The 27,245-nt window shown below is 43.2% G+C and overlaps 1 protein-coding gene across 5 annotated transcripts in view; it reads left to right on the top strand.

Moving 5' to 3' along the window:
* Positions 1–27,245, top strand: part of LOC146348449 (uncharacterized) — a 76,780-nt gene that overhangs the window by 46,030 nt on the left and 3,505 nt on the right. For 3 of the 5 annotated variants that reach the window (XM_084853125.1, XM_084853124.1, XM_084853128.1), the window contains 13 exons: positions 538–672; positions 1,903–2,037; positions 9,294–9,419; positions 14,637–14,780; positions 15,239–15,349; positions 16,371–16,511; positions 19,500–19,634; positions 20,434–20,771; positions 21,336–21,469; positions 22,928–22,983; positions 23,374–23,487; positions 24,795–24,896; positions 26,817–26,957. In XM_084853125.1, coding sequence (XP_084709251.1) covers positions 538–672; positions 1,903–2,037; positions 9,294–9,419; positions 14,637–14,780; positions 15,239–15,349; positions 16,371–16,511; positions 19,500–19,634; positions 20,434–20,771; positions 21,336–21,469; positions 22,928–22,983; positions 23,374–23,487; positions 24,795–24,896; positions 26,817–26,957 — 1,812 coding nt within the window. The remainder of the gene's footprint in view (positions 1–537; positions 673–1,902; positions 2,038–9,293; positions 9,420–14,636; positions 14,781–15,238; positions 15,350–16,370; positions 16,512–19,499; positions 19,635–20,433; positions 20,772–21,335; positions 21,470–22,927; positions 22,984–23,373; positions 23,488–24,794; positions 24,897–26,816; positions 26,958–27,245) is intronic. The other 2 variants (XM_084853126.1, XM_084853127.1) reach the window with 2 other exon arrangements.

Here is a 27,245-nt window from a genome sequence, read left to right as displayed (position 1 = left end):
GGGAATTGAAGTTTGGCAGCCTTTGGTATCAGGCTGATTGTCTTGCCTTCAGGCACTCCAGACTTGCAAGGCCATAGCCCTACATAGCATTGATAAACCAACCATAAACAAACTAGGCCTCGATAAGGAGATATTTTTCACCTCCTTCAAAATATAGATTTTTATTTTTTTTTAAGAAAGAGAGCCTTTTTCCTGGCCTTCAAGAAGCTTTCTATGCCATACTCAGAAGAAAATAGTATATTTTCCCTCAGTGGCCTGGTTCACATGCAGTGACAACCCAGAGTATGTGTTGCGTATGGGTTGAGTGGGCTGTCGTTGAATTGTGCGTTGTCATTGCCTACTTTTTTTCCAGTCTTAATCGCTCCCCTCTTGCAGTGTTATTTGTGTCACCGGGCAATCAGCAGCAGAGTTATTTAATGGTTATATAAAATCATTTGTTACATCCTCCTAAATTATTGATAAATTTGCTCCAGCAACAGCTTTAATTAAGTGTAACTGAAAAGAAATCTGACCTCTTTCCCTCAACAATCTCTGTAGGGAGCTAGTCCTGAGACCAAAGGTGATCACAGTGAGTCATGCCCTACTCTAGCAGTGGCTCCATCGTCACCTGTAACTCTGGAGAATCTTACACCATCAAAGGAAGAGGAAGAAATTGAGCTAGTACAAACAGAGGTGACCTCATTCTTTCTGGGGGAGGATATGGTGGGATTGAATGCTCTTCCACTCACACTGCCTTCCAGGGCTGTTACTTCCCAGTATTGGAAAAGCCAATGCTTTTCCTATATTGCAAGAGGTGCTGGGGCTTTTACCCTTTGTCCCAGAAGCCCTGCTCCCTGCTTCTGGGTGGGCAGAGTTAGCTGTTTTTAATGGTGGTTTGTGGGCAGGCAGTCTGCACATACTCAGGGCGCTGCTTGCTTTACTGTTGCGTCGTAATATTGGCATCCAAGGCCCTGATCTCTCTTCCACCGATGAGAACAGTCTGGTTGGCAAGTACCAGGAATACAACCTTTTCTGTGGTGGAGCCATATCTTTGGAATAACCTGCCCAGAAAAATACATATGGCTCCCTCTTGTTTGGCCTTTTGAGAGCCATAAAGACTTTTTTTATTATTCCAGTCAGCATTTGGGTGATTCTGTGGTGTGTGTTTTAATAAACGTTTTATCTTTTGCCGCCATTTTTTATGTTATTAATTATTTTATTGTGATTTTAATAACATGGATTTTTAATATATTATTATTTGAATTATGTTGTAAAGTGCCTTAGGAGGGTAGATAACCTGAAAGACGGGTTAAAAGTCCATCAACACTGTCATTAGGTCTGACAGAACCTCTCACTGCTGCTTTCTGAAACAGATCCTGCACCGAACTCCCTGCATGTAATGCAGAGTCAGTTCAGTAAGATACCATGTTTGATGGTAACAAAAGCTGCCAAGAGTTCATGGAGAAGTAAAGGGTTGCACTCCCCTTTTCTCTTCCAACAGAGGTCATCCATCAGGGTGCCCAAGGCTGTTTTGATGCCAAGCCCAGGTCTGAACCTAGATTGAAATAGATCTAGATAATCCACTTCATCCAAAAGCAGTTGGATTGATCTACCACCACCCTCCTGAACACCTTATCCCAAAAGTTGATATTAGTGACTGGACAATAATGGTTGCAATCACCTGGGTCCAAAGAGTGGCCTAAGTCAGCATTTTATACACTGGTGACATCAAGCTGTCAATTTTTGGTTTTAAAGAGAACGGAGGGGTGTTTTACTCCTTAGTAATAAGATGGTAAAGATTTCTTGGGATATAAGGATATTCTTGTTTAGGTCCTCTCTATGAAGCTCGGTTGAGTCAAGTCCCGCTTTCCATTGGGAACACAGAATTTCTCATTATTGTTGTTCCCTAAAAAATATTTACAGGTTCAAGTAAAAGACAGTCAAGGCTCTGAAGTCCCTCCCAGCCAGATTGCTCCTGCTAAAGGATGTACAGAAGAGCAAATACCATCTGAGACCACAGAAAGTCTTCCTACCAAGGAAAAGGAACAGCTTGTGCTGGTATGAACAACCTGTTTTTTTTTTTTTTGCAAGGACACTGATGAGCTAAGCTAAGCCCATTCCTTCTGAGATGAGGGCTTTATTCTCAAAGGCTTAGCTCGGGGCCATAGAACTGTTTGCTTGAAGATTACAGTCATTCTTTGCTAACAGTTCTGCTAAACTAAACTTTGTCTTTAGTTTATCAGTGTTTCTAGTGCTGGTATTTTATTTGTGCCCCTGCAAATTTACAGGCCTTACCATGTCTTGGAGTATTCAAAAGCAGGGATGAGCAGTGGATATTTTGTGCTTCACACACTGTTGCTTGAATGTTGAGAGATTTGCTTTTTCCTTTCTTTGTTTAAAGGCTATTTAAACATTTGAAATTGTAGAGATAAGCCTGAGAATAAGATGACACTTGTTGGGAAGTTATGCACACACTCTGTTAGGGATCTGGAGAATCTGAGTCTGTGCCAGGGGTGTTGAACCTTTTTCAGCCAGAGGGCCAAATTCAATTTTGGAGAAGCTCTTGGGGGCCATATTGCAGTGGTGGGAGGGGCAAAAGGGACAGGGGCAAAAATGCCAGCATACTTTAACTTAAAGCTCTTACTGCTAGCAACTAAGCCTTAGGAGTAGCATTTTAACCTTTTAGAATGCTTCTTTATTTACCCAGGCTTTTTTAATTGATTAGATTCCATTAGCTACCTGAATAGTTCTTGTTTATTGCCTCTTAATTTCATTGGGATGATGTTTTATTTTTATTGTTGTCTTAATATTGTATTGATAACTGCACAAAATCTAAGAAACTAGCAAATGAGCAGTGGTTGGGGGAAAGGGGGTGGGGCCAGGGGAAGGGGCATGGTCTTCTGGGGAACCCTTGAGGGCTGGCCAGGGCCCAAGGTTCTGCAACCCTGGTCTATTCCAAAAGCATTATTCACCTTTCTTTGGGACCACATGCAAAAAGAGCAGACATGAGACCTTAATATAGTTTTACGGCAAAGGCTTCCCTGCATTGGCTGTAGTCAGAAGCAAACTTCCCTGAACTCCACAAAAATAAGAAGTTAGAGACCCCAAATCAAGAGAGATTTTTGAGGCATAGACTTAAAAAAAAACCTCTACTGTATTTAAATAAATTTATTTATTTATTTATTTACGGTATTTGTATACCACTCCACATAGAAAGACCTCAGAGCGGTGAACAGCAAACAGGATAAAGAGTAAAAACACCACGTTAAAATAATTTAATTTAATTTAAGAAAAGAAAAGAAATAAGAGTTCTGATAAAAGCAAGTTTGATAAACCACGGCCGGTCTCTTGAGGAAGGCTTCCTGAAATAGCAGTGTTTTCAGGAGGTGCTGAAAGCAACACAAAGGCAGGGAATTCCATAGGAAGGGGGCCTCCACACTGAAGGCTCTTTTCCTGGTGGACTTCAGTTGGGCCATGGGTCCATGTGGAATCACCAGGAACATGTCCTCTGATGACCTTAATGCCTGGGCAGGTTGGTCAGGGAGAAGGAGCTCGCTCAGGTATCCTGGTCCCAAGTTGTTTAGGGCTTTGTACACTAGTACCAAAACCTTAAACCTGGCCCGGTAGCAAATGGGCAGCCAGTGCAGTTCCCTCAGCAAAGGAGATGCATGCGGAAAAGAGGCAGACAATAGCCAAGCTGCTGCGTTCTGCACTAGGTCCAGCTTCCAGTGTGGCAGATCAAGCAAATCTTTCACAATTGCATGATCTTACCCCTGCTGCTCGACTAGGAAATTCTATAATTAAATGTCTCCAAGAGAATTCTGGGATTAAAAATGGAATCCCAGTGCCTAATATCACCCAGTATGGGCTTCTGACCCAAGAGTAATAAAAATGTCTTAACTCTGAGGTTTGCCAGATGTACCAGGCAGTTAGAAAAAGATCCTTTTATTGCTTAGAAAGGAATCCAGATAAGGAGATGTCAATGTTAGATTTAGGTTTATGACTTTCAGTTAGTAGAGTCTCAAAGTCATTAGGTCAGATGGGCCATCAGATAAGTGACCAAGAGGCCTCACTGGAGACCGTAAATATGTAAGAAAAACAAGCTCATGAGACAGGATGACATCAAGTGAATAGATTCGTGTCAAAAACATACCTGTAACATGTCAAAGAAAGTTAAGATGTTTGGATAAGTATGTTGGTTTGCCCATTAATCTTGATAAGAAACTTCAAAATTCGATACTCTTATTTAGACATATGAAGATTTAGAGTAGAAAGGTTATCTTTGAAATTCTTGGATAAGAACATAAGCCATAGTAAAAATAGTTTAGACATACTTTATAGCATCCAAAAAGTATATAAAGGAGACTCAGAATGTGCAACAGTGGAAGCTATCGTCTAGGATCAGCTTTCCCCAACATGTTGCCTGTAGAATCAACCTAGTAAGCTTGATATTGATTATCGTTGAGAACTAGCAAATGTACTTGGTTCTGATTAGAAGCTTTGTTTAGGAATGATAGATGTTTTCATGTGTTTGAATTTATGCATGCATAAGCTCTTGTATTTAGTACTGTTATGCTAATACTTGGGAGTAAAAGACAAAATTTTGTCTGAGAGAGTGTTTCTTAAGAACTAGAATTCTGTATTACCTATATCTGAATGAAGTACTGAACTGGCTCTAGATGGTATCTGGTTGTAAGGGGAATTTGACGGTATATACAGTAGACAGGTGATCAGGGGTCACCAACGTATTCACAGTATAGTGTGAGAGAACCTCTCAGGGCATATGCCACACCATAGCAGCCTTAAGGGCAGCCCCACATAGAGCACATTGCGGTAATCCAGTCTTGAGGTTGTTAGCAGCTGTACCACTGTGGCCAAGCTATTCCTCTCCAGGATTGGCCGTAGCTGGTAAAAGGCACTCTGAGCTGCAGCAGCCACTTGGGCCTCCAGTGACAATGATGGATCTAGGAGTACCCCCGGACTACGAACCTGATCTTTCACAGGGAGTGCAACCCCATCCAAAACAGGCAATGAGCCTATCTCCTGGACTCGGGAATCGCCCACCCACAAGGCTTCCATCTTGCCAGGATTCAGCTTCAGATTTCCATTTGCGTTGCCTGGTCATGTTTTAGATTCATATCCACTTAGTTCCAATAGCCAGTTAACAATACTGGTATACTATTGACGTATATGTAGCAATCTTGAATATTTTACCGAAAGGCAGGGTAGACGTTTTAGATGTGTAGGAGGAGAATATATAGGCAAGATGTTCTGTTCAGTTTATAAAGACTTCCTAAAAGTATGCAGGTTTATGTTGGCTTGTGGATAAACATTTGCTAATGGCACCTAGCTGACATTTCCAAAGTGAAAATAGGGGTAATTTTGATGTGAAAATATGTGTTGAAAGCCTCAGAATAATAAAGAAAATGAAAACATCAAAACCAATTGAATTCAATCCATAGAAAGGTAGGATAGCTGAAGTCCTATTCAAATTTGTTGTTGTTGTTTATTTGGTCAGTCGCTTCCGACTCTTCGTGACTTCATGGACCAGCCCACGCCAGAGCTTCCTGTTGGCCGTCGCCACCCCCAGCTCTCCCAAAGTCAAGTCCATCACCTCCAGAATATCATCCATCCGTCTTGCCCTTGGTCGGCCCCTCTTCCTTTTGCCTTCCACTTTCCCTAGCATCAGCATCTTCTCCAGGGTATCCTGTCTTCTCATTATGTGGCCAAAGTACTTCAGTTTCACCTTTAATATCATTCCCTCAAGTGAGCAGTCTGGCTTTATTTCCTGGAGTATGGACTGGTTTGATCTTCTTGCAGTCCAAGGCACTCTCAGAATTTTCCTCCAGCACCACAGTTTAAAAGCATCGATCTTCCTTCGCTCAGCCTTCCTTATGGTCCAGCTCTCGCAGCCATAGGTTACTACGGGGAATACCATTGCTTTAGCTATGCGGACCTTTGTTGTCAGTGTGATGTCTCTGCTCTTCACTATTTTATCAAGATTTGTCATTGCTCTCCTCCCAAGAAGTAAACGTCTTCTGATTTCCTGGCTGCAGTCAGCGTCTGCAGTAATCTTTGTGCCTAGAAAGACAAAGTCTGTCACTGCCTCCACGTTTTCTCCCTCTATTTGCCAGTTATCAATCCAGCTGGTTGCCATAATCTTGGTTTTTTTGAGGTTTAACTGCAACCCAGCTTTTGCACTTTCTTCTTTCACCTTCGTCATAAGGTTCCTCAGCTCCTCCTCACCTTCAGCCATCAAAGTGGTATCATCTGCATATCTGAGATTGTTAATGTTTCTTCCAGCCATTTTAACTGATGAAGCCTTGGCTTCATCAAGCCCAGCACGTCGCATGATGTGTTCTGTGTACAGGTTGAAGAGGTAGGGTGAGAGTATACAACCCTGCCATACTCCTTTCCCAATCTTAAACCAGTACTTGTTCCATGGTGTGTTCTTACTGTTGCTACTTGGTTGTTATACAGATTCCTCAGGAGGCAGACAAGATGACTTGGTATCCGCATACCACCAAGAACTTGCCACAATTTGTTATGATCCACACAGTCAAAGGCTTTAGAATAGTCAATAAAACAGAAATAGATGTTTTTCTGAAACTCCCTGGCTTTCTCCATTATCCAGCGGATATTGGCAATTTGGTCTCTAGTTCCTCTGCCTTTTCTAAACCCAGCTTGTACATCTGGCAATTCTCGTTCCATGAATTGCTGGAGTCTACCTTGCAAGATCTTGAGCATTACCGTAGTGGCATGTGAAATAAGTGCCACTGTTCGATAGTTTGAACATTCTTTGATGCTTCCCTTTTTTGGTATGGGGATATAAGGTGATTTTTTCCAATCTGTTGGCCATTCTTGTGTTTTCCAAATTTGCTGGCATATGGCATGCATCACCTTGACAGCATCAGCTTGCAAGATTTTAAACAGTTCCGCTGGGATACTGTCATCTCCTGCTGTCTTGTTATTAGCAATGCTTCTTAAGGCCCATTCAACCTCACTCTTCAGGATGTCTGGCTCTAGCTCACTGACCACACCGTCAAATCTATCCCTGATATTATTATCCTTCCTATACAGATCTTCCGTATATTCTTGCCACCTTTTCTTGATCTCTTCTGCTTCTGTTAGGTCCTTGCCATCTTTGTTTTTGATCATACCCATTTTTGCCTGGAATTTACCTCCGATGTTTCTAATTTTCTGGAAGAGGTCTCTTGTCCTTCCTATTCTATTATCTTCTTCCGCTTCTGCGCATTGCTTGTTTAAAAATAATACCTTATCTCTTCTGGCTACCCTCTGGAATTCTGCATTTAATTGGGCATATCTCCCCCTATCACTGTTGCCTTTTGCTTTCCTTCTTTCTTGGGCTGCTTCCAGTGTCTCAGCAGACAGCCATCTTGCCTTCTTGGTTTTATTTTTCTTTAGGATGTTTTTTGTTGCCACCTCCTGAACAATGTTGCGAACTTCTGTCCATAGTTCTTCCGGGACCCTATCTACTAAATCTAGTCCCTTAAATCTATTATTCACCTCCACTGCATATTCATGAGGAATATTAGTGAGCTCATATCTAACTGATCTGTGAGTCTTCCCTATTCTCTTTAGTCTGATTCTAAATTGTGCAATAAGAAGTACGTGGTCTGAACTACAATCAGCTCCAGGTCTTGTTTTTACCGACTGCATAGATGTCCGCCACCTTTGGCTACAAAGGATGTAGTCAATCTGATTTCATTGTTGACCGTCTGGTGAAGTCCATGTATAAAGTCATCTCTTAGGTTGTTGGAAGAGAGTGTTTTGTTATGCACAGTGAGTTGTCTTGGCAAAATTCTACCAGCCTATGTCCTGCTTCATTTTGTTCTCCCAGACCATGCTTGCCTGTAATTCCAGGTGTCGTTTGACTACCCACCTAGCATTCCAGCCTCCTGTACTGAAAATAACATCTTTGTTTGGCGTACTATCCAGTAGGTGCTGCAGATCCTCATAGAACTGATCTACTTCTGCTTCTTCAGCATCTGTGGTTGGGGCGTATATTTGGATCACTGTGATGTTAAATGGCTTACCCTAAATTCGAATTGAGATCATTCTGTCATTGTTTGGATTGTATCCAAGCACTGCTTTAGCCACTTTATTATTCATTATGAAGGCTACTCCATTTCTTCTGTGGTCCTCTTGTCCACAGTAGTAGATCTGGTGGTCATTTGATGTGAAGTGGCCCATTCCAGTTCATTTCAGTTCACTGACACCCAAAATGTCTATATTTAATCTTGACAATCTCCCACATCCAATTTGCCCTGGCTCATAGATCTTACATTCCAGGTTCCTATGGTGTGTTGATCTTTAGAACATCGGATTCGTCGTTCACCACCAGCACCATTGGCTGCTAGCCGTCCTTTCGGCTTTGAGCTAGCTGCGTCATCACATCTGGGGCTAGTTGAACTTATCCTCTGTTCCTCCCCAGTAGCATTTTGACCATCTTCCGACCTGGGAGTCCCATCTTTCGATGGTATACCGACATATCTCTGGTTGTACTGATCCATTTAGTTTTCATGGGAAGAATACTGGGGTGGGTTGCCGTTTCCATCCCCAGGGATCATATTTAGTCTGACCTCTCTGCCATGACCTTCCCGTCTTGGGTGTCCCTTCACGGTTTAGCTCATGACGTCATTGAGGTGCTCAAGCTCCAGCACCATGACAAGGTAACGATCTCCTTTGCTGGAGCCTATTCAAATAAGTGGGAGTTAAGTCTAGAATAGAACAGAACAGAACAAAATAGAATAGAATAGAATAGAATAGAATAATAGGGTTGGAAGGGACCTACAGGACCATTGAGTCCAACCCCTTGCTCAGTGCAGGAAGCCTGATTCCCAGGCGGTCCCCTATCCAAGTACTGACCAGGGCTGACCCTGCTTAGTTTCCGAGATCAGACAAGATCAGGCACATCCAGCCCTTTGCTACCTGTGCAATCCTGTATGTGTCTACTTGGAAGTAATCCCTATTGAGTTAAATGGGGCATACTCCCAGAATTAGAGTGTAACTGCTTAACTTGCTCTCGATTGCATTCATTGTGGTGGCATTTTTTTCTCTTTTTTTTCTTTTTTTAGTTTTTTCACAGGGGGAGCTATGAAAATATCACAGCATAACAAGTGTGAAGTGGCCACCAGCTCTGACCACCCACTGTGACCATCCAAATTTATATATTCATTCTTCATTATAGTAATATGTTTCAAAGTAGTTTTGGGACTCTCTGGTAGGTGTCTGTTGTGGCTTTTAGTGTTGAGCAAACTCTTCTTCCTCTTTCTATTTTTAAAATTCTGCAGGTGCCAGAAAGCAAACAGGATGTGAATCTTTCCAGTCTGACTGATTCTTTGTGGGCAGTTGAACCACTTGTTCCTCTTGAGACTAAAGAAACCACTCCTTCCTTGGGAAATATGAAAACTGAACTGGTACGGATTGCTTAGCTATTTTTTCATTCTCGCTGTGTGTGTCTGTCTCCCTCTCTCATTCATTCATATACACACACACACACACACACACACATGCACGCACACACAGAGAGAGAGAGAGAAAGGGTTTATACACACAGCAGAAACTCTAGCCCTATTCAGGCATTCCAGTTCTGTCTTTAATGAATAGGTGAGGAGGGGGGCAGGGAACAAGGCCAAGCATGCTAGCTCTGCCTGTCTGCTTATGTAGGCTCCCTGTACAGTGTAGAACCCTGATTTTCCAGGGTTCTAAATCATTATGAACATTAAAAGTAAGTTGATTTTAAAAATAAGGTGCAACAAGGAAATACAAATTCGATAACTAGAAATAGGCATGTTGATTATTACTGTTATTTATCAAATAAATTAAACTTGCATTTAAGTAAAATGAAGGTAATTATTAAAAAAACAAAATTAAAAACAATTACAGGTTCCATTGTTCATCTGTTTTTCTTTTAACCTGGGAATCCATGCATAAGAGGAACTGCCTGACTCGTGTTTTGATTACTCTTCTGTTGGTCCAAATCACAAATTAGAATTTTAAAAGAATTTTAAGAATTTTAAACACCCAATCTAGAAAAATAAAACTAATTCATCTTGATACACAAGGTCATCAACTAGCGTACGCCTGGAACAAAAGAAAGGTCTAATGTTTTGCTTGCTGTATCATTGGACCTGGATCCATGTTTTGCTCCATTTACGGCCATCGGTCCTGCCCCCATTTGATTCTTGCATCCACAGCAGATGTGTGAGCTTGGGTGCGGTGGCATTGTCTCTCCCCCACCCCACAAAGTTGGTGCAGTTTTAGCAACCAAGGTGTCTTGGAGTTTATTGCAAAGCCAAAGTTACAGTGGACAAAGAGGATTTTTTTAAACTCCCAAATGGCTTACTATTTTCTGGAAGCAATGGTTGCTGTCCTGCAAATAGTTGTCACTTCCCTGAGGAAAGCTGCACAATTGCTTCCAGCTTGCAAGGCCAAGTCAGAGGCAGTTCTTAGAGCTGAGCCAGGAATTGAACTATGGAGTGAAAGCTGAGGAACACACAGAACCAGAGAGATCTTATTGCTTAGGTAAGGTCCCAGCTGAAATAGGAGCCTTTTATCGTACTTCTTCTCCAAGCCTGGGTGACTGGGGTCTGTGCAGAGCCTCAGAATACTTCACAGCCAGGAAGATGTGCCCAGCTGCAGTTCCAGTAGCTCACCACAGAGGGCAGCTGAACACAGAAGGTTCCGGGTTCTAGACCCATCAGCTCCTGACACCAGGATAGTGGCACACTTCACTAGAGCTCTCTGGAATTCCATTGTTGTTGAAAAGTTCCCACTGCTTCAGGTAGCTCTGGATTCCTCATGTGTTGACCAGTGAAGATTCAAAACTACCATGCACGTGCACAAGCAGTTGCCTCTTCAAGCAACATAGGGGGAAAGCACCCCCCCCCCGACAAATATCTCTCCCTCCATTTGCTGGACACCTGTGGTTTTTTGAAGGAAAGGCAGTTTTGATATACAAATCATAACTGAATTATAAACTGGAAATTACAGTATGGCTGCAATCCTAAGCATGCTTCCTTGAAACTTAACTCAGTTGAAATCAAGAGGATTCAGTTTAGAGAAACTATATGTTTCAGAAATCTAACATCTGGGACAAAGCTCCCCCTCCTTGTATTTTGCTTCTTCTACACCCTCCCCCATTATTTCCCCCCAGTGCTGTCACTGTCAAAGAAGAGCTGAAACTACGGACTCTCTCTCCCACATTCTCTCCTTCGAAAGATGCTTGTGTATAATCGCCAGTTGTTTTTAAAGCCCATAGGTATTCCAATTATCAGTTCCCTCCTATAGCCTTGCCAAAGCAATACACTTGAGTGTATTCCTTCTCCAGCTTCCACTTGTTTTTGTTTTTACATCTCCTCCTAAGTCTCTACAGGATTTCTCTCCTCTTTTCACACCTATTTCTGCCTCCTTTTCTCCTCCCACTCCCTTACTTCAAATAAACTCTCCAGGAGCCCAGATTTCAAAGTTTGCTTAGTAAAGGAGATGGGCACGTAGGATGAGAATGGTGAGATGGAAGTGCTTTTGTTTTTCCGTTTTATATTGCTGATGTGTATAGTCTTAGTAGTAATTTCTGCAAGTATTTTGTGTAAGACAAGCCTGCTAATGACCAGGGAGACTGGGATGTGACCATGAATTTCATTGTTTTTAAAACAAATTCTAACAATAACATTTTTTTCCTGTCTAGGGATCTTGGGCGCATGCAGGGATGCTTTTATAAAAGAGGCCGATAAACAATCTTTTGTTCTCCTGTGAGGCAATTATGGCCTCTCTTCCCCCCATCCCACACACCTTTGCAGTGCTTATATTACAGATGGACTTATTAGTGAATTGCATGCTGATTGAGTCATCTGTGATGCATATCCTTATCTTTTTTTGAAAGCATCACCTGCACATTTAATATGTTTTGCCATCTTTGTGGGGGAGGAGTTTTAAGGAGTTGGAAAAACTGTAGGGGGGGGGGTCATGACATTACAACTCCTCAACAAGTGTACCGCAAAGTGCTTTCCTCAAATCCCCCCCTCCGTTTTTATCATACGTGGGCATAATGTTCAGGATTCAGTTATATTCTTTTTCCTGTGCTATGCGGATTTTATCATGCTCCACTCCTGATCCTGCACAGTTTGTTCTTTTATGTTACGGGTTCATATGATTTTAACTAAGGAGTGTGTATTATCAGGCTGCCTTCTTTCTTACTTGCATCTGTTTGACTAATTTCCTTTCTCCAGTGCTCTTTCACTAATCTGCCTTCTTTCTTCTGAATGGATGTTGTGTTGTTGTTGCACAGTTTTGGAGGATTCATTTGGAAGTTGTGGATGCTGATTGCATCCTCCTCTAAGTTGCTTATCTACCTGAGTTGGGTAGATATGTTTGATCACTTTCAAAGACAAAGAGAAAACAGTGATCCTACGCTGAGTTCCAGTCTGGGAGTTTGATATTACATTGGAAGATACCCTGTGTAGATTAGCAACTCATAGCTACATGTTATGAGGCAAACCCAGGCTTCCCAAACCAGTATTTACCTTGTAATGCTAATAGCAAAAACAGAGGGAGCTTCTTTTTTTAATTACCAGTCTCTCTCTCTCTCTCTCCCCTCCCCCATCTGTGACCCCAGACATAAGCCCAGCTGAGCAGGGGGAGGCCTGAGGGGGAGAATTCCAGGGAACAACCAGTGGCGACGGGGAAGAGTTAACAGCTAGTGATTAGCAAACTGTCCTCAGTTGGATGAGTCACAAATTATAGGTCTGGTTAGAGTGCTTGTTTCTCCCCTCAAGAGTTCAAAATTGACTCATAGTGTTGGATGTACTATATTAAATTGGCTTAAAAGGCCATCTATTTGTAATCCAAGGGCTTCTTCACACGGAGCTTTTATCCTGTTATTGAGATTGGTTACTCATGGAAGTTTGCGGGTCCTTTAGATGATGCCGTCAACCTCCAGGGCGTCTCCTGCACTAGATGACCTTTATTCCGTTTTTTAAAAGATTGGAAATAATGAGCTGTGAATTACAGCACTTGAGTTCCCTCCGTGAAAAGAGGAAAACCTGCAATAAGAGGAGCTAGACCTCAGCACTGTCTAGTGGCTGTATAATGAAACCTATTGAAGACTCAGATAAGGGGGAAAAGGAAGTGCATGTAAAGGGAGTCCATTGTGATCCTGCATTTAAAATGGAAGCAGAAAGCCCCATTTTAAATGTGGGATTTTAGGCTGGTGTAGAGATGCTCCAAGTTCTGGACATCAAGTGCTTATCTCATAGGCAAAGCAATCATCCGCAAGAGGGCTTTTTGAAGTTCCAGGCCCATTGGGGAAGCCCAGGGATGGGCCTCAGTTTGGGTGAGGTGGGGGTAAGGGGTGAAACAATGCAGCCCAAGAATTAACATGAGAAAATACTGTGAGGGGTTTTACAGGCCCTGCTAGCAACCAGACATTAGAGACATACACACACACACCCATCTTCCTCCCAGTTATCTACTGACTATTTGTCTAGGGGTGGCGGAGAATTCCGCCACGGACCCCAATGAGGCTGGATTCCAAGAATCCAGCCCCTTTGGGCCCGTGGCAGAATGGAGCACTCACCCCCACCTCCCAGATATTTGCATAGCCTATCGCGTGAAAAAACAGGGACACAAATGGCGTCCACTATGCCATTTGCAGCTGTAAAGCTGGTAGATTTACCTAAATGCAGCCGTAAAGCCTGCATTTAGGCTAACCTAACAGCTTTACGGCCGCAACTGGCATAGTGGGCGCCATTTGCGTCCGGAGTTAGTTAGCCCAGCGAAGTGATAGGGCATGGCAATGGCGACCGGCCGTATTGCCAGCAATGCGGACCCGGTGGCCGGCTCCGTAGGATTGACGTACGGAGGGAGCCAGCCTGGACGGATTCCGGGGGGGAGGGAGGGATTGCCTCCCCCCCCCCGGACCGGAAAGGTAGGGGATCCGTACACCCCTATATTTGTCCATTGCAAATTGCAACATGTGCCCACAGCTCCCTTAGAGCCCTAAAAATCTCTCTTGGGAGCAGGGCAGCCATGACATGTAGCATTACAAAACAACCTGCTTGAAGAGGCACCATAAGATGAAGGCAGGAACTGGTGTTTGAATGGTGCTGTAAGACCCGAGGAGCAGGGGGACTATTTGGATACCACTTCAGGAAGCTGCTTGCATGCTCTGTGTGAGCAGTAGTTGGTGTCCAGAACATGGACTAAAAATCCAAAGGAGATTTTTTAAGGAGTGGCTGCACAAGTCAGCTTTTTACATACTGGCAACTTCAAGGTGTCAATTTTTGGTTTATCTAATTCTATTTTAAAGAGAAGAGATGGGAGTTTTACCCCATAGTAATAAGACAGTAAAGGAATGTAAGAGTCGTACCTTTATTAGGCCAACAAAAAGATCAACACCCCAAATGTGCAAGTTTTCAAGATCTCCAGATCTCTTAATCGGGCAAGATGAAGGTGCGGATGGAATAGGGGAGGGGAAGAAATCTGACTTGATGGTGAAGCCTACAGATGGTCAACATAGCTATCTTTATTTTCTTCGTTGTGGGGGGATGTAAGAATACTGTTGCTCAAGTCCTCTGTATGAAGCTTGGTTGGGCCTAGACCCACCCTCATCCTCCTCTTTAAAAAAATCTCTTCAGGTCAATCTGAAAGTTCCGCAAATTGCTAAAGATCTTTCCAGCCAGACTGTCCCTATTCCATCTGCTGGAGAACCTACAGAAGAGCAAACACCATCTGAGACCACAGAAGGCCTTCATCCTGCAGAACAGGAAGATTTTGTGTTGGTATGAACCACTTTCTCCTTTTGTTTTTGTAGGCAACTGTTTAGGTGCAGTAGTCTAGGCTGAATGGGTGTCTTGCTCATTCCCCATTCTCTCAAAGGGGTCTTTGCACTCAAATGCTTAACTCTGGCATAGAGTTATTTTCTAGAAGACTATAGCCAATCTTTGCTAATAGTTCTGTGAGTATTTGCATGGGTTATACATTCTTCGGCTTTTGATTTCTCAGTGTCTTTCTGCTGGTATTTAACTTGTGCCCCTGCAAACGTATGTGCCTTGCCATTTTTTGGAGTAGCCCAAAGCAGGGATAAGCACTGGAAGTTTTTGTGCTTCACAAGCTTTTGTTTGAATCTTGAAGTTTGCTTCTTTTCTAAAAGGGTATTTCTGGCCTTTGTCTTATTACTCAAGTTTAGTATCTGATCCCTTCGAACCCATAATTCCTTCTCTTTCTCTCGTTCCTGCAGCTGGAAGCCAGGCATTCCAGCCATGTTAGCTCACCTCTGGCTGTAGAAATACCATTCTTATCTGAGATCACAGATGATCACTGGTGTGAGAAAAAGGAAGAAATTGATGAGGTATTAAATAATTGTCCCCTTCTTGCCCTTGAAGTAAATAGCTTATATAAAGATTCCAAAGTGAAGACTGGTTAGCCTCTCTCTAGAACTACATCACCAAATTTTGCATTTAGATTCCTAAAGACACACAAGCATCCTTTATACTTTAACATGAGCAGATGTAAAATATCTTTGGATATATTTGTGGCTCCTTTTCCTCTTGATATCTGTGTAGCTGGAAAAAAGAAAACTGCATGAAATACAGCATGTTTTGCGAATGCATTACAGCATCAGTTACACCTGCACATAGTTGCATTTGTTGAAATTTTGACATTGATGCATTATTATTGCTGTTGATGTGAACATGACTAGACTCTTCAGTCTTGGACATGACCAGATTCTTGGTACCCAAAGTGGTCATAGAGCTCAGTAAAAACAACAACTGTAAATAATCATGTTCCTGTTGCTACTACAAATGTAATGAGCAATCAGAGGGACAACTGTAGATACAGAATTCTTTTTTAAATAGAGTGTTACCTGATTTTATTGTCTTCCCCTTTCCTACTCACATACTGCTAACTCCTAATCCATCTCTCTCATCATAAAGGGAGCCTGCTGTTTGGACAAATGAAGTATTTACCCAGTATGCTGGACCTGTAGAAGCATCCAACAGCCAGCTCTGGAGGGTTATCCCAGCATTTTTACTGGGCCAGTCATGCCTCCAACTGGAGACAGGAGCACCTGAGAGCAGATTGGTTGGCATTCTTCATGTCATCTCCCCAGTACTGCATCCAGGTTGGCTCCTGCAGAATGCATTTCAGCCATACTCCTCACCCTGGCCCAGAAAAATGTCTAGGGTGCAGTTGAATGCAGGAACAACAATAATTCAGAGGGTATAGGAGGAAGTCAATTGGTAAGGGGAAGGAGAGATCCTTGAAATGAGGTAAAAGTGCTGATCTAGGCCTCCTACTGGTGTGCTGTTGACTAATGATTCCTGCTTCCCAGAACATTCTAACCTTGATTTTGCTTGAAATCCATGCAGACTCAAATCTTGAGCAGTCATGAGGATGTACACTGTCATCAAGCCTGTGATGCTGCAGCTGTCAACTCCTCCAGTCTCCCAAGTACCCTCAGTGATATCCATTGTGTCCCTGTGCTAGTGAGAAAAAAAGAAACTGAGATGGTAAGAATGAGGGAGCCTCTTGTGTCTCTGTTCTTGGAGAGCATAGCTGGGCCTGCTTCTTGAATCCTGAATCCATTTGTGTCCATGGGAATCTTTATGGGTCAGTTCCTGGTGTGGCAGGACAAAGCAGTCATGCAAACAAAAGTAAAAGTAAAAAAGCACTTATCTCAAACATTTCACACACCCTATAAAGCCTTCAAACCCCTTTACCAAAGAAAGAGTTGAAAAGGAAAAGGAAAGCTGGGTACTTGTTACCCACATTTCCATAGTGTAGAATTGTACAAAAGTAAAAGTAAAAAAGCACTTATCTCAAACATTTCACACACCCTATAAAGCCTTCAAACCCCTTTACCAAAGAAAGAGTTGAAAAGGAAAAGGAAAGCTGGGTACTTGTTACCCACATTTCCATAGTGTAGAATTGGAATACTGTTCTACACTTTGCGGAGAGGCCATGGCTCAGCAGTAGAGCACCTGCTTTGAATACAAAAGGTCCCAGGTTCAATCGCCGGCATCTCCAGGTAGGGCAGGGAAAACGTGTCTACCCCAGAGCGCCACTGCCAGTCAGTGTTGACAACTCTAGGCAGCTTCCTAATGTTCCTAATCAGGCAACGTGGTGTCTTTTGGCACATATGCGCCCTGTGAGACCTCTCTGGATGCCCACCAAGGTGCCCTACCCCTCCTACTTTAATGTTTTTTTAATTTAAAAAAATCTTACTGGCTAGGATCACTTCATAGCAAAATGAGGGCCTGTGGCTGCTCCCATCTTCTTTTCCCATGAATGCCTTTGGGCTACATGTGGGGGTTAGAGGAATTATTGGGAACTAAAGGTGGCAGGTGGCTACAGGCTGATGCTTTCATGTGCAGCACACCCAGTTTGTGGTGGTGCCCTGGACATTTTCTCAAATTGCCAAATATGTCTCCAGGCCCCAAAAGGTTGCCTACCCTTAGTGTAGAATAATCTGGAAACCTGATTATTCTTGCAAATTTCTGTAATTTTCACTGGGAATTAATTGTTTTGTTTTCTTCACCAACACAGTAGCTGTGAAAAACCGCTTACGTTGAGAGTGTAAATCTTTGTAACAACTTAATTTTTCCATATAGTTTCACTGCCTTTGTGATTCAGTGTATTGACTGCCATTACATAAATGGTGGTTCAATTTCTGGAGAAATGATACTGAATACAAAGTCAGTTTGTACTTGTTTGACCATAAATACAGTTTTTACCTACATCCTCCAGTCCTTAGCCAAACCTAGCATGGGTATGTATTGCAAGTAGGTTGTTTGGTTTCTGGTCTTTTGAATTATGGCCTACAGGCAGCAAACCGGTTAACAGTCCCTGTATCTTCACTCCTACGCTCCATCCCAAACACCCTGTCTCCTTGTGCAGTTTAGAGCTGGAATGATGATATCATCACATTACATTCTCGTACTATTATTCTCATTTAATTATCATTCATGCTGGTCTTGCACCCGAACACTAAATCCATCCTGTGTCCTGCTTGATCTTTGAGGCTGCATTCCTATACTAGCTTACCTGGCAGTAGGCCTGCTGAACTCAGTAGGACTTACTTCTGAGTAGACTTGCATAGGGTTGTGCTGTTACCTTCTGTGGTCATTTGCCCTCACCTGTTGTAGTTTGCTGCTTAATAATCTAGGATTCCTAGGGCTAGCCCTGCCATTAGGCAGAGTGGCAGGGACTGGAAGGTGGAGAGCTGCAGAAAGCTGTTGGGGAACAGAGCTGTGTCTGCCACACGGCCTGCTTCATGCCCTCTAAAGTAGCCTGCTGCCCTCGGATGCAGTGAAGGATGTTGTCACCAGAGCTGAAGTAAGAGTCAGTTGCCAGTCTGGTTAGATTCTGTCCATGGAATGGTAGCAGGTGCCAACTGTGCCTCTAGCAGCAAAATGTCTTGGCCCAACCCTGAAAATTCCTCTGTTCAGAACACAGATGGCAGGGCAGAAAAGCTGGCCCTTCAGAATCTACCTTGATGATCCAAAAAGGCTTAAGTAGATTGTGGGTGTACAGAGATGGGAAGCAATGTTTAATTCATTTTAATGTGTCACAGATTGCTACAGATGCAGCACTTTTACCATACAATTACTTACTGCTAATTGTTGGGATTTGCTTTGCTCCACTTCTCAGCAATGCTGGTGTAGCAGCTTAGAAATCTCCATTTTAAAAACACAGTAAGCATGTATTAAAACCCATACACACGTGAGGGCTAGGAAATCGGTTTTAAAAGTGAGAAACCAGGCGGCGATTCTCAGGATGCCAGGTTCTGTACCAGGGGGCATCCGTGGATACATGGACTACATATGGCCTTGGGCATAAAAAGCATCTATCTGTTGACTGGTATGGGGTAGGGCATAAGTAGGAAAAAACATCCCCTATATAAAGTCAGGTAGAAATGTTTAATTGGTTAATAGGATTGTTCCCCTTTCCATAGAGGTGGCTATTGTATGTGTCTCTCACAAAAACAGGTTGCAAGGCTAGATGCAGCGGTCACCTGAACTATCACAGGTCTCTGCAGCATGACACCTTACGTGCCTCAGACCAAAGTAGGGAGGGTTTGCAAACACCCTATTCCTCCTCCTTTGTGCAGCTATCTTATTTGGGCTCCAGATATGACTGGCCTGTCCCCTTTGGCTTGCTGCCTGCTCAAAATCTTTCACAGTAGTCCCCTTCCTATTTTCTCTGTGACAGTTCCCTCAACAACAGCTGTAGTTGCTTTTATCCCCTTCCGGATGTGGTGCAGACGCCTCCCTGAAGAGTGTCAAGCATGGCAGCAATTCAGCAAGTCCTTGGTGAGGCCACAGAACTCTGCTGTGTGTGTGGCAGGAACGTTGCTACCTGCAAGGGGCAGGGCACTTCCCCTGCTAGGAGCTTATAAGTGCGACGTTGTTTCCTTACAAAGGAGAATGATGGTCCTCCTTAGGGGTTTGTTTCATTGCTGCCCTCATCCCCCTGTCTGATATCGTTCATCCCTCCAGCATTATCCCTGGGAAACTGCCTCTTTTCATGCTGAAAACCTGAGTCGATGGGCACCTGAAGATTATCAGGAGCCACCCTGGAATGTGAATCAAGCATGCAAGTGCAACAAAGTCTTTGAAAATGACAGAGGCTTGGTAAGTTAGTTCAAGGCGTCTTAGGAATGATTTTTATTAAGGGCAGAAACCTGGGTGATGAAAGGAGGATTGTGTGGCTTCGGACTGAATAAAGAGGGCAGAGAAGAGGAGAAGCAGCTGTTTCACTAAAGGCAGTGGATTGTTAAAGAGATAAGGGGACGGGGGCTCTTTCACCACTCTTCTGATCACCAAATCAGGACTGGTTAAAAATAACAATAATATGATGGCTTTCCGATACGTTTTCAGTAATCTTTTATGCATGGTATTGTGATTTTAATAATTGCTTGGACAGATTATGGGAATCTTGCGTGTTTCAGAATAAGAGAAACTAATGATCAGGCTCTGCAGAGAAAGTATGAGGGAGGGACTGTGGCGTAGTGGGAGAGCACAAGCACTTTGCATGCAGAGGGTCCCAGGTTCCATCCCAGCATCTCCAGGTAGGGCTAATAAAGACTCCTGCCTGAAACTCTGGAGGGCTGCTGCCAGCTAGTGTTGACAATACTGGGCTAGATGGAACAATGGTATGACTTGGCATACAACAGCTTCATATATTCCTCTGAATCTGTGGCAAGGAAAAAGTGTCCTAGGAGGAGTGCCAGAGAAGCAGGAGACAGTTCATAGCCTAGGCATTAGTAAGCCCTTGAGCCAAAGTCCTAGCCCAGATCACAAGAGGTTTAGCTTTGTTCCATTAGCGTTAGTTTCTCCTTGAGTTCTCATTGGGTACTCCCGAGATTAAAGGGAAAGGAGACTTCTGCAGATTGCTCTTATGCCTTATTTGATCACCCAACCCCTTTGCCAGGTGCCTTCTCAGTCGCTGCCTCATACTCTCATCTCTTGTAATCTAAAATGTGGTACTGGAAGACTGCTGGAATACCGTTCTTGTTCACCAAAAAGTCATCACAGCAGCGATTCAAAGCATTCTAGCTCAAATTGGGCTCCAAGGGAGTTGTGTATTCAGAGTTCGAGATCCCCTCGCAGGCGAGAGCCGAGTTCGAGATCCCCTCGCAGGCATCGTTCGAGATCCCCTCGCAGGCATCGTTCGAGATCCCCTCGTAGACAAGAGTATCGTTCACGATCCCCTCTCAGACGAGAGCATTCCCCTCAGAGACAAGAGAAAAGCTCAACATCCTCTTGGAGGTGAGACAACTACCATTCCTGGGACTTGCAGGGATCACCTGAATAGCTGAACGTTTTGTTTTACTAATTGTTTAGTGTTTAGATCAGATCAAATCCTGATGTTGCCAAGTATAGAGAAGCAAGGAGTCTGGGATAAGGAGGGAAAAATTGGTGCCTTCTGTGTAGTACATGTGTGTAGGAAGAATTAGGAAACAATCCCTGGGAAATGGGGAGTTCTGGTGTAAAATAGGGAGAGGAGATGGATTCGCGGTCACAACTGCTAGGAATGTGTTGACTGGAACCCATTGCTACGTATGCACCACAAGCCTAAGCTGAAATCAAGGCGGTTTGGCTATTTCCCATCCCCCAGCAGCCCTGGAAAGTATAGTTCTGTGAGGGTGTTGCAATGTTTTGGCTAGAGAGCCTTAGCCTCCACCCCATGCCTCACGAACTTGCCAGTTTCTAGAATTTCAGGGGTGTAGGGGAGCAATCACAGTTTGGAGCAGCCAGGCACGCTCTTGACATTTCCCTGAATGCAGATGGTTGCTGGTGCTGCTCAGGTGAGCCATGTGCTTCTTTCTGTAGGAGGAGAGAGAACGCTGGGAGAAGTTACTGCCATTGCAAACATAGCTGCAGCCCATGCCAAGAGAATTCCTGGGAGAGAGATTCCCCTTCCTCTTACTTGGCTCATAAAATAAATCACCATCATTCCGCCAAAGGTTTGTTTTTCTTGGGCTTTGGGTTGTGAGTCTGAAGCAATTCATAATACAAGCGTTCATGTTCCCACTGAAGGCTGGGGTTTAGTATCTCCAGGATTGTATAGTTGTGGTTGAAAAGCCTTATCTGCCTGTTAAGACATCTCTCCAGACACTTAGACCAAAGGGCTATCTAGCTGAATATTTCGTTCTCACCATGGACAACCAGGTGCCTGTGGGAAGCCAGAAGTAGGTTTTGGTAGTGGCCAGGAGTGTGTTTGTGCAGCTGACACTAGTGTGCCACTGGCACCTTTCCTAGAGACATGTGATCTGGCCACAGTCATACATGCCTTAGTTACATCCCATTTGGACTACTGTAACGTGCTCTACGCGGGGCTGCCTTCGAAAATTGTTCAGAAACTTCAGCTGGTCCAGGCTGCTGCAGCCAGACTGTTGATGGGGCTGGTTACAGGGAGCACACGATCCCCTTGTTACACCTTCACTGGCTACCTGCCTGTTTCTGGGCAGAACTCAAAGTGCTGGTTATGATCTATAAAGCCCTATATGGCTTGGGACCAGGCCACCTGAAAGACCGCTTTCCCCCATACAAGCCTGCCTGGTTCTTAAGATCTTCAGGGGAGGCCCTTCTTTTGAGACTGCTGCCTTCAGAGGCACATTTGGTGGCAACGTGAAAGAGAGCCTTCTTGGTGGCCACTCCCTGGCTATGGAACTCCCTGCTGAGAGAGGCTAGGTTCTCTCCCTCTCTGCTGTCCTTCTGCCAGTAGGCAAAGACCACTTTATTCAAGCAGGCCTTTGGTGTGTAAGTGGGTCTGTTTTGCTGGTTGCTGTTTTACTCTGTTGTTTCTAATTGTTTTTGTGTTTTAATGTATTTGGTTATTGTTTTTATTGGTGTTTGCAAGCCACCTTGAGTGCCATTTTTGGTAAAAAGGCAGGGTATGAATCAAATAAGTAAGTAGGACATCATAGCACTCCTGCTCATGTTCCTCAGCAATTGCTACTGAGAAGTGTACTGCCTCCAATACTGGAGGTATTATATAGCCATCAGGGCTAATGGCCACTGATAGCCTTATCTGCCATGAATTTGTTTAATCCCCTTTTAAAGCTGACCAAGTTAGCAGAACATCATTACATCTTGTGGAGGTGCATTCCATAGTTTACCCATGCACAATGACGGAAAGAAATGTTGCAAATGCAAGCTAACAGCAGGGCCCTGTTCAGTATTCTCTTGGATGGAGGTTTGGCGAGTTCTTGAATGAGTAAGATGCTGTGGATGTAAGTCTGTGTGGAAGGATAAGTTACCCACCATATCTAGCCTGTTTGATCTTTCCCATAGTTTATTGTTTGTGTTATCTGGAGCATCCGGTAAAATCGCCATTTGTATTCCTTTGTTCCCATGAGTAGGAAACTAAGCCTCCCCATTCACAAAGCAAAAAAGCTGTCTTCTCTTGCTCTGTTCTGCAGAAAGAAGCAAACTCTATAAAGAGCCACCCTCCTATTCCCCAGAGAGCCCCACGCTGGTAAGAGAAGATGGTTATCCTACCTGCTCAGACTGGTGTAGCTTAAGCTGTTAATGAGTCTCTGACATATCAGTGGAATTTTTGCAATTGAGGAGGGGGTGAAATGGGATTTCCTGCTCTCCTTGCCTTTCTAGATGAAACAGGCTCCTGAGCATGCACAGTTCAAGTCCCAACAAAGTAGTTCCTGATAAATGTGGCCCAAACTTTGCCCTCCTTTTGTCATTGCACATAATGACAGAACCTGGGCAGTAACTGCTGATGGGCTCCTGTGGTTCCCACGTTCCAAAGGGCAAGCTACTTCCCATACAAAAGTCTGGTGGTGGGTTATTTCAGAACTTCCTTTTTGGACCCTGACACTGTGCCCCCTTCCCTTCCCTCCCTTTCCTCCAGACCTGTAAAATGAAAACCAATTCACGGAATATAAAGAAGAAGAAAATAACACAGCCCGAGACAACTGAAAAGAAGAAGAGAACAACTTCAGAGGAAATAACAAAGTCTACCAAGGTAGTTGAAGTGTGTGGATTTCTAGGGATTTCAGGTGTATGTGTATTTGTGGGTCACTTCACATGGGCATCTGGTTAGCCTTCGGTCTGATACAGCAGGGCTGCTCTTATGTACTTGACTGCAGTCAAGCTACTGAAATGGGTGAAGTGCTTGATGGAAGGTAGGTTCTATGCAGTGGGGCCAATGAATTGATTAGAGAGGAGAGAAACCACTGCTACGCTTGCACATCTGGACACCCATGCCAGCCAACTGACTGGCATGGTCCAGTGAGAGTTAATCCTCAGTAGCAGAAATGCTCCCCAGGACAGAGATGTCTTCTTAGTGGAACTTTCCACCTTGGCATGTCTGTTTCTAGCAGTCATCTTATTTGGCAGAACAAAGTGTGCCTTCGTTTTTACCTTTCTGGTATTAGATAAAAGCTGGCACATTCTTGTGTGTTTTTTGCTTGAGATTCTAAAAGTGGTGATGGCTGTGGTAATGATTGTCTTTTGGCAAGTGCGGTTTTCGAAATGGCATCAACTCAGTGGATTATGCTTTTTCTTAAATGCACTTCAGCATTCCCCTCAGTGTTTCAGCAAGAAGAACTACGGTTCCTAAAAGCAACATTTTTCCTTGTGCACACGCTGAATGTGATTTTTATGGACCGTACAGAATTTTTTTTACCTAGAAACACTTGCTTACCCTTTCTTCTCTTCAACCCCTATCTCCAACCCTTCTCTTTCAGAGTTCAGGAGCAAAAATGCATTAGTGTTCCAGGACGATTTGGGATTCTCTCACTCTGATATTCATCCTTCCTCCCATGAGCTCAGGGTGGCATTTATGGATGATACTGTTTCATCCTTGCACCAACACTATGAGATAGGTTAAGCTCAGGGAGAAAGAACGGTCCCACAAGCTTCATTGGCTGAATGGGGATTTGATCTCCTCACGCTGACTCTAGCATTCTAATTACCATACCACACTGCCTATCTATCAAAACCCATTTGTTCACCACATTAGTTTCCATTGGCACTATGAATGTAGCGAAGATTTTGTTTTGTTTGTTACATTTTATCCCACCCTTCCTCCAAGGAGCTGAGGTTGGTGGACATGGGAAAGGATTCTGGATACCTTGCCAAGGCTCATGCAATCCTTGGCATTCTGCTTGGGCTAGTTGGCAAGGAATCCAGTTGTGCCAACTGGAATGCTCTATAGGTTTTCCTGCTTGGGTAGCGGTGTGTCGTGTTCCTGGCCTCCCCTTAGTCCCTCTTGGTTAGAACACAGACCAAATTTGTCTTTTTTTCTCTTTGGTTTCTACATATCTGAAGATCAAGAAGAAAGCTAGATTGTCTCCTTCAGCTGTTGAAGCATCCGGCACATTAGAGACTGCACAGAACTTACAGCCTCTGAGAACAGAAGAGTCTGAACAGGTAGGAAGAAGCATTCATTCTTGCAGTTGTCCAGTCCATGCTCTGCAATAGCAAGAGATTTTATTCCCTTTTGGTTCTTTCTTCACCTATTTTAACGTGCTAGTGTTTGTAACTGATGGATTTATTTCCTGAATGTGGTGTGACTGCCTAATAAACAAATATTTTCAAATTTTTGAGACCCTTCCACTGGCTATAGAAGAGGTTAAAGAATGCTGACAAAGGATTCTGGTATACTTTCTATGACACTTGCAAGTGCCTGATTTAATTGAAGCATCAGTGTCTGATGCCGAGCCCCATCCCCTCTCTTCTACTTTAAAATTGTCTGTGAGCTCACCAGGATGCTTCATTGAATTATGTTGTGAGTTAGCAGTCTTCATTATGCAAGAACAAAACTGTAACTTTGGTACACAGCTAGTATTGCTCTATTAGTCTACTCCAGTATGGACCCAATTGTACTGGGAAAAGGCCTACTAAAGCCATGAGAGCAAATGGAGGAAACTCTGAACCAGAATTTGGTTCATAAGCAGCCATAACTAAGCTGGAAGACAAAAGAACTGAGACTCTCTTGTTCTTGGTACTGGAATGTGAAAGAGAGAGATTTATAATGATTAATAGGCATTGATCTAGCCATAAAGACCCTCTGGAAGTGTTGAAGAAGTAAGGCTGGATCCTCCGCTCAGCAAATGGCACCTGTGTAATTTCTATGACCCTGGGCCCAGAATCTTCTCCCAGAAGGCACATGGAACTTGTCAGTTTTCCCCATTAAGATGCAACAACAAAGAAAAAGTGATTTCTTCATAGTGAGGGGCTGACATCTCAAGTATTCTGGCATGTAATGAATTGGGATGGAGATGCCCAACAGGATGGTTATGGAAAGACCAATTAGAATGCAGAAAAAGCTGGGTTTTTCTCAGAAATAACGCCAAATATGCAAAGGGAACAAAATTTACGTATTTCTTTCTTGGTGCCTTTTTTGCTCTATGCTGTGGCTTATTTGTTCTTTTGGATCTTGGAGGAAAGACTTTGTTCCTCTTTAGATTTTTTCTTGCCATTTTTCTGCAGAGCTTACATTTGGTTAGTTTTACAGATACTCTGACAAGACCTCTCTCTTATCTGCTGAATCTTTCATGGATTGTTTTCACAGGTTCTTTTCACAGCTGTGATTTAGATTCATTTCTTCTTTTTCTTCCTTTCCCTTTTTCCATTAAGAGGCCGTCTTACTTTCCCCTGCCCCACCCTTTTACATTATATTTTACAATTATCTCTTTTTCAGTTTTAATCCTAATTTCTCCCTTTTGGCATTTATACTTCCTTCTAAACTTCTAGAATTTAGTACCATTTTAGTACCATTTGTTTGGATTCTTTTTTAAACCTTTCCCAACTTTACAAGGGATTACAAGATTTTTCCTGACTTTTATCCATCAGCTTAACGGGTCTGTGACGATACAATAAATGATGATGATCCATCAGCTTTTATCTGTAATTTGATTGCTGTGAATTTGTTCTTCATACTTTATAATTCTTATTGTGTTAAGGTTAATCAATACTAGGGGGATTTATTGGGTTAACAGGTGGGGATATTTTGTAGAAATTTCAATAGAAATTTGTGCTAACTTATGCTTTAGCCATTTTATGTCTTAGTAATGTTATATATACATTTTGCTCTTCCTCTGATACACTGCTCTTTTGTACTCCATTTATATATTCTTTTTATATTAACACACTTTATTGCTGAGCTTATATATTTTCACTACCTGTATGCTTTGATTCCAGTACACCCCTCAAATCCATTTTACTTATCTGATTCTTGGATCCTTTTCTAATTATACTCCTTAGCTCATTGGAGCAAAAATAGATTCTAATCTTTATGCACTAGTGTAGGCCATGTTAACCCTACAACCCATTGGGAAATCTCTGTAGATCCAGTTGGCAGCCAGCAGTGAGGACACGGGCTCTCCAAACCATCCCAGTGCTGGAAAGGAAACCAGGTTTTCGGCCCCATCATGGACTCCTGAGGACCGTTCTGCAGCTGTGCTGGCAAGAAAGAAAGAGATTGAGCAGGTGAGGAACAAACAAGCCTCCCTAGTTGCATGTCTGTTTAAGGAACAATTGGAACTCTCCAACACGAAGGTGATGAAGATGACATGGCAGACTTATTGAAGGGGGTCTGTTTCTTTCCTTTAGAAGAATAATCGCTATGGCCAGTGTATGTGTTCTATTTGATTGTCTTACAAGTTTGGAGAGTGTGGAGGAGGGAGGATAGACCAAAGGTTGCCAGACCTGCATTGCCCTTTGTTTTCACAGAAGTATTTCTATTATCTACATGGCCTCCTCTAATGAGCTATTCTT

This window comes from Heloderma suspectum, chromosome 4 (genome assembly GCF_057233095.1).
Source record: "Heloderma suspectum isolate Gila_16-S chromosome 4, 16-S_ref, whole genome shotgun sequence".
NCBI lineage: Eukaryota > Metazoa > Chordata > Lepidosauria > Squamata > Helodermatidae > Heloderma > Heloderma suspectum.
This window is presented reverse-complemented; position numbering and strand designations above follow the sequence as displayed.